The 6,179-nt window shown below is 41.9% G+C and overlaps 1 protein-coding gene across 1 annotated transcript in view; it reads right to left on the bottom strand.

Moving 5' to 3' along the window:
* DIP2B (disco interacting protein 2 homolog B) overlaps positions 1-6,179 on the bottom strand; it is a 275,455-nt gene that overhangs the window by 25,468 nt on the left and 243,808 nt on the right. Inside the window, exons 26-28 of the mRNA XM_037744659.1 lie at positions 5,015-5,138; positions 3,322-3,443; positions 1,774-1,885 (exon numbers count right to left, since the gene is read on the bottom strand). Coding sequence (XP_037600587.1) covers positions 1,774-1,885; positions 3,322-3,443; positions 5,015-5,138 — 358 coding nt within the window. The remainder of the gene's footprint in view (positions 1-1,773; positions 1,886-3,321; positions 3,444-5,014; positions 5,139-6,179) is intronic.

Below are 6,179 nucleotides of genomic sequence, written 5' to 3'. Positions count from 1 at the left end.
TTACAGGCATGAGCCACTGTGCCTCGCTGTTTTCACTCATTTATGATACATCCTCTGTTTCCCCCCATGTGCTTTATAACCAGGGATGCCAAGGATGTCCTCTGGCCCCAGCCATACCTCTTCAATGGCTCCTCTGGCTTTCTGGATCAAGAAGCACTTCTAACTCTGAGTTTTAAATCACCATATCATAGGACACCCATTTCTGGTCAAAGGAAAGACTATCACCTTTGACCTCCCTTTGTGCAGGGAAGCGTCACTCATATGATCACTCATGTGCCTAGAGAAATCTTGCTGTTACGATTGAGCCCATTAACCATAGTAGATCTACTGGCATCATTAACACCAAAGCAATCCATTTGTGGTGAACATATTATATATATAATTATGCTTCTATCCTTCAGTAACAAATATTAAAAAAAAAAAAAAATCCAGTTCAGCATCTGGTACACAATAACCACAAATACATGTCATTCCTGCATTTGAATCCAGAGTGAAAAAAAAAAAAAAAAACGGGTAGGGAGGACATTAATGCTTAAGAGGCTGGGAATGGTGCCAAACTAGCTGGATTTGAATTTCAGTTCTGCTGCTTATTTAACTTCCCTCAGTTTTCTAATCTGCAAAATGAGGATAAAAATAGCAACTTACAGGGTTATTATAAGGATTAAATTATATAACACATTAAATGACTGACATATCATAAGGGCTCAATGAAGGTTAGATGTTGCCATTATAATTACACACTAGGAGCTTTGTATTACATCATTTAATCTTTACAACTCCCAGTTCATAGACAGGTTAGTAAGGATACTCATAGAGTGGTAGATATAGCTGGACTTAAACCCCACCTGCCTGACTCCAAAACCCACACTCTTCCTATACCACAGATTTTCCAACTATTCCCTTATCTTACTCCCTTCTTTTTTTTTTTTTTGATACAGAGTCTTTCTCGTCTCCCAGGCTGGAGTGCAATGGCACGATCCTGGCTCACCGCAACCTCTGCCTGCCGGGTTCAAGTGATTCTCCTTCTTCAGCCTCCCAAGCAGCTAGGATTACAGGTATGCGCCACTACACCTGAATAGTTTTGTATTTTTAGTAGAGACGGGGTTTCTCCATGTTGGTCAGGCTGGTCTCGAACTCGCGACCTCAGGTGATCCACCAGCCTCAGCCTCCCAAAGTGCTGGGATTACAGGCTTGAGCCGCTGCACCCAGCCTTACTCCCTTCTTTAATATATATACTATCTAAAAATTCATGCACTTTATGGCTTTCGAAGTATATAGTATTTTCATATATACTGCATTTTATCTTCTCAATAAATATACGAGCTGGGCAGTGGTAGGCAGTAGCTTAGGCAAGGGTAATTTTAGTCAACATTACACGGGCAGTAGGTAATGAAGCTTGAGCCAGAACCCGAATCTTTTGACTTCCAGTCCAGTATTGTTTCAACAATATCACATCTCCAACGAAAGGATCAGATTGTCTCAATATTTTACTTGGCCCTACATGTACATAGTCACATGTAGCATAAAAACCTAACCACCTTTTCAATGATGTCAAGAGTAACAGGAAAACACTTTTGTTTGGAGAGCTCTTAGCAGACTGTGATCTGGCTCTTTGCATCTGGCTGTCAGTGTCTAGTCCTGCACAAGCTTACTGATGCTAGGTTTTGCATCTGTCTTAGTAAGCAGAAGACATAAAGGCAGGGTAAACATATATGGAATGAAAATGGAGGACATCTCAGGTATTGTGAGTTCTCACTCCCTCCACCCTTTCACCTGTGTCAATGATGGTTGGCCAGGTTTTCACATCCACAGCTGCTGCTGCCTCTCGTGACCTCAGTAGTCTCATTAGGGTCTGACTGGTGAGAATACAGGCTGCTTTGCTGACCTGGAAAACAAATGTACAGAAATAAGCACCAGGAGGCTCAACCCCAACATGCTGTCACAGGCCCTGGCTGCTGCTAAAAGCCACTCATGTACCACACTGGGCAGGGCAGTTTCAAAGAACACATGTGGGATAGACGAGGTCAATGTTTCTCCCTTGCATGTTTCCTTCTGGAAATGTGTCACTTAATTCTCTCAGAATAATGGACCTGTTCACAATACACTGTGTTGTTTATAATAGTGATTCTCAAAATATTTCATAGTCACAATAATCTCAGTATGGAGTCCACAATCCCATGATTTCATGAAGACCACAATTAAATAAAAACATGGATTTTGTAGTGCTCAGGATATGAGAAGAATCAGATAACCATGCTTGAAAGAGATTGCTTCAGTCTCTAGTGAATTGTGAGACTTACTACACCTAGACCATACACTGAACCTGAGGAACCCTGATGCCGATACAAGCTCTCACAGAAACTAAGTTCTCTTGCACAGCTATACACAGAAATGCAAAGTGACCTACTTTGCCTACAAACTGCATCAACAGCAACTGCCCTCCCTGCTTTTCTGGCCCACTTTGTAGAATATAACAAGGGCATTTTGCTGAATTACACTTTGTAATAAAATCATCTATGGTGATCATGGCTTTCATACTGTGGGCTCCAGTTTTGCTGACAGAGCAGCAGTTCTCAGAGAAGTAAATGCTACATGAACTGGAATTTTGTAATCTATCAGCACTGGCCAAGGCTTCCCCTTGCTGTAAACACTAGGATCTGATGCAATACACACTTAGCTTATTTTCTTCAATTCTCATATCCTATAAAAACTTCCATTATCTCCAGAGCAAGATCTGAACACCTTTTAATGCTACACCAAGAAATTATCAAAAGTAACTAAAATAGAAGTGACCTAACACTGGGGATAATTCAGTTTGGCATTTAAAATCCCCTGATTATTTTGCAGGAAATACCAGACAGCATGTTTTAGACAGAAGGGGAGACAGAAACACTTTTTTTTTTTTTTTTGGCCGGGTCTGCTCAGGCTGAAGTGCAGTGGCGTGATCTCGGCTCACTTCTAACCTCCATCTCCCAGACTCAAGTGATCCTCCTGCCTCAGCCTCCTGATTAGCTGGGACTATAGGCAAGTGACACAATGCCTGGCTACTTTTGTATGTTTGTTGGAGAAATACTAATGGCTGCTTCACCTCCTTAATGTTTCTGATTACTGCCCACAATTCTGTATGTCACCAATACCCACTTTCCCCCAGTTCCTTCACTGCATAATGGTTACTTTGGCCGGATTAACAAAAAGGAGGTAGTTTCCGGGAGACAAATTTGAATTTCTGACTTAACAAAACTGGAAATTAGTAAAGATCCTTAGTTGTCTGAATCTGGATTTTAGGAGATGAGGAAAAGGCAAGATACAGCTGGTACTTACATCAACAATCATTCTGACAGTGGGCAGCGTGGCCGTGAGGTTCTGAGCATGTGGAGGTCTGACAGTCACAGGTATACAGCCCGCATACAAGCAGCCATAGAAGGCAGCAATTAACTCAATGCCTGCAAGACAAAAAACCCTATCAGGAGAGTGACTGAACTGCCTGAGAGCACCGAGGAACTAAAAGGCAAATCATCCAAAACTATTAAATCATGTGCCAGACGGGTTCTATAGACCATAATTTAACAGAGACTCTAGCAGAAGGTATTGAAAGTGAAAGAAGCAGCATATAAAACTTTAGAAAATACACAGAAAACAATAAACAAAAAAGGAAATCAAATATTCTTGGAAATATTTCTGAAGAAGGTATATTGACATTATTACTTGATGTTACTCAGGAGAAAATAACTGCAAAAACCAGGAATGGCTAACTAGGAAAAAACAAGAATGGAGAACAGAGAGGTGAGGAAGCCCTGAGCTTTTTGAAAATATTTAGAAGGCTGCTCTATAAAGAGCAATCAGACTTCTTAGATGTTGTTGAAGGGGCGTGAGTTTTAGGGACCAAAGTGTGACTCAGTCTGAGGAAGACTGGGCAGAGGCCTCCTCAGGAAGAGCTCAGGTCCTTCCCCGTGGCCTCTCACTGACAGGTGCAAAGCCATCTCCTGGGCACGCGATGGAAGGGACTGCTCTATCATGTGATCGTCTATGAACTCTCAATATCCAGGTAAATAAGGCAGCATATAAGAGTCACAGAATGAGCCCAGCATGGTGGCACACACCTGTAATCCCAGCACTTTGGGAGGCGAGTGGATCACCTGAGGTCAGAGTTTGAGACAAACCTGGCCAACATGGTGAAACCCTGTCTTTATTAAAAATATAAAAATTAGCTAGGCATGGTGGCATATGCCTGTAATTCCAGCTACTCGGGAGACTGAGGCAGGAGAATCACTGGAACCAGGTAGGCAGAGGTTGCAGTGAGCTGGGATTGCGCCACTGCACTTGAGCCTGGGCGACAGGGCGAGACTCCGTCTCAAAAAAAAAAAAAGAATGACAGAATGAAATGAAGTGTCGGGGGATAACAGGACGGCCAAAGAAAGCTAGACGTATGCGTGGATTAGGTGACAGAAATAACAAAGGATAGGAAAACTCAAATATTTCATCCAGAATTTTGAATCTTTACATCAAATTGTCACCAAATAATTCTAAACCCCTCTTACTATGAAGACGAGGTTGTTGAATTAAATCAGAACATGAAAGTAGCAGTAATAGAAGAAGACCAAACATCACTCATATGAAAAATGTTAAGTCAACAGAATTCACGCACAACATTTCTTTGGAGACTGGGTGAAACTGTCCCATTCCTAAACATTCACAGAAAGAAAGCATCTGTTTTCAGGGTTTCCAAAAGCCAAGCAGCTGAAGTCTTCATTCATTCATTATTTACTGAGTGCCTTTTATGTGCCAGGCACTAAAAGAAATATAAGAGCAGACATGGTCCCAGGAGAGCCACTGTATTGCACAAGTTGGGTGGGGAGGCTTGGTTCTCACCTCAGCCTGTGTGCATGGTCTTTTAAGTGTTGGGAAGTACACAGCACGCAAGTCATAGATAGTGGCCCTGAGTGCCTATCCTCTTATAATTTGTAGTCAGTCTAGTACTGGAGCTTAAAGTCTAGTCTACCAGTCTAATGCTTACCAGGTGGATAGAGCAACACCACATTATCGCCTGCATTTAGATGTCCCTTATCACCAAGAACAGATGCAATCCTCTCTGCTCGCTTATGAAGTTGAAGGCAGCTGGCTGTGCATACAGTAGTTCCCTTTAAACAAAAGAAAGGATAAATGGGTCAAAACTCAGAAAATAAACAGTAATAAGCACAGCCAATTCAACATCATACCTGAAAGGCTTGTGCCTTTGTAGATTATCCTTAGCAAGTTATCAATTCCAGTGAAAATTTCCCTGGCATCAAAGACATGTGTGGGGCTGGACAGGGTGGCTCACACCTCTAACCTTAGCACTTTGGAAGGATCAGGTGGGAACACTGTTTGAGCCCAGGAATTTAAGACAAGCCTGAGCAACATAGCCAGATCTCCTCTCTACTAAAATTACAAAAAAATCAGTCAGGTGTGGTGGTGGCATGTGCCTGTAGTTCCCGCAACTCAAGAGGCAGAAGTGGGAGAATCACTTGAGCCAATGCACTCCAGCCTGAGTGACAGAGTGAGACCCTGTCTCAAAATAAATAATAATAAAAAATAAAAGACATGTAATAGAACCTTTTTCTTTTTTCTTTCTTTTCCTTCTGACATGGTCATGCTGGTGCCTAAGCTGCAGTGCAATGATGCAATCACAGCTCACTGCAGCTTGCAGCCTCAAACTCCTGGGTTCAAGCCATCCTCCTGCCTCATCCTTCCAAGAAGCTGGGGCTACAGGCATGAGTCACCGTGCCTGGCTGACATTTTTAAATGAGATATGAGAACCTTAATACATCTGTGGGCTTGAAGAAAAGCCCACTTCATATAGAGGTGAAGCAAGGAAGTCCCCCAATTTTCTGTCATAAAAGTAATGGTTCTTAAGATTTTTAATGTATTTTTAATAAGATGCATAGCATATTCCACTCATTGAGTTCTATTATTGCATTAAAAAAAAATCAGATTCCAGGAGGATGGGAGAGATGGGTATACTATGGATAGGTCCCTAAGAGATCCAATAGGCGCTTCCAGTCTTCCCCACTCTGGTGAGAAATACTACTGTCCATACGGTTACAGACTTTGAGCCTATGACTCAGCCATTAACACAAACAAAATTCAGCTGACTCCCACAGAATGAATAGCTTTAAAATACCATACATATATATATATAT

The sequence above is a fragment of the Cebus imitator genome, unplaced genomic scaffold (assembly GCF_001604975.1).
Source record: "Cebus imitator isolate Cc_AM_T3 unplaced genomic scaffold, Cebus_imitator-1.0 Scaffold181, whole genome shotgun sequence".
Lineage (NCBI taxonomy): Eukaryota > Metazoa > Chordata > Mammalia > Primates > Cebidae > Cebus > Cebus imitator.
The sequence above is the reverse complement of the archived record's forward strand: the minus strand, read 5'-3'. Positions and strand labels throughout refer to the sequence as shown.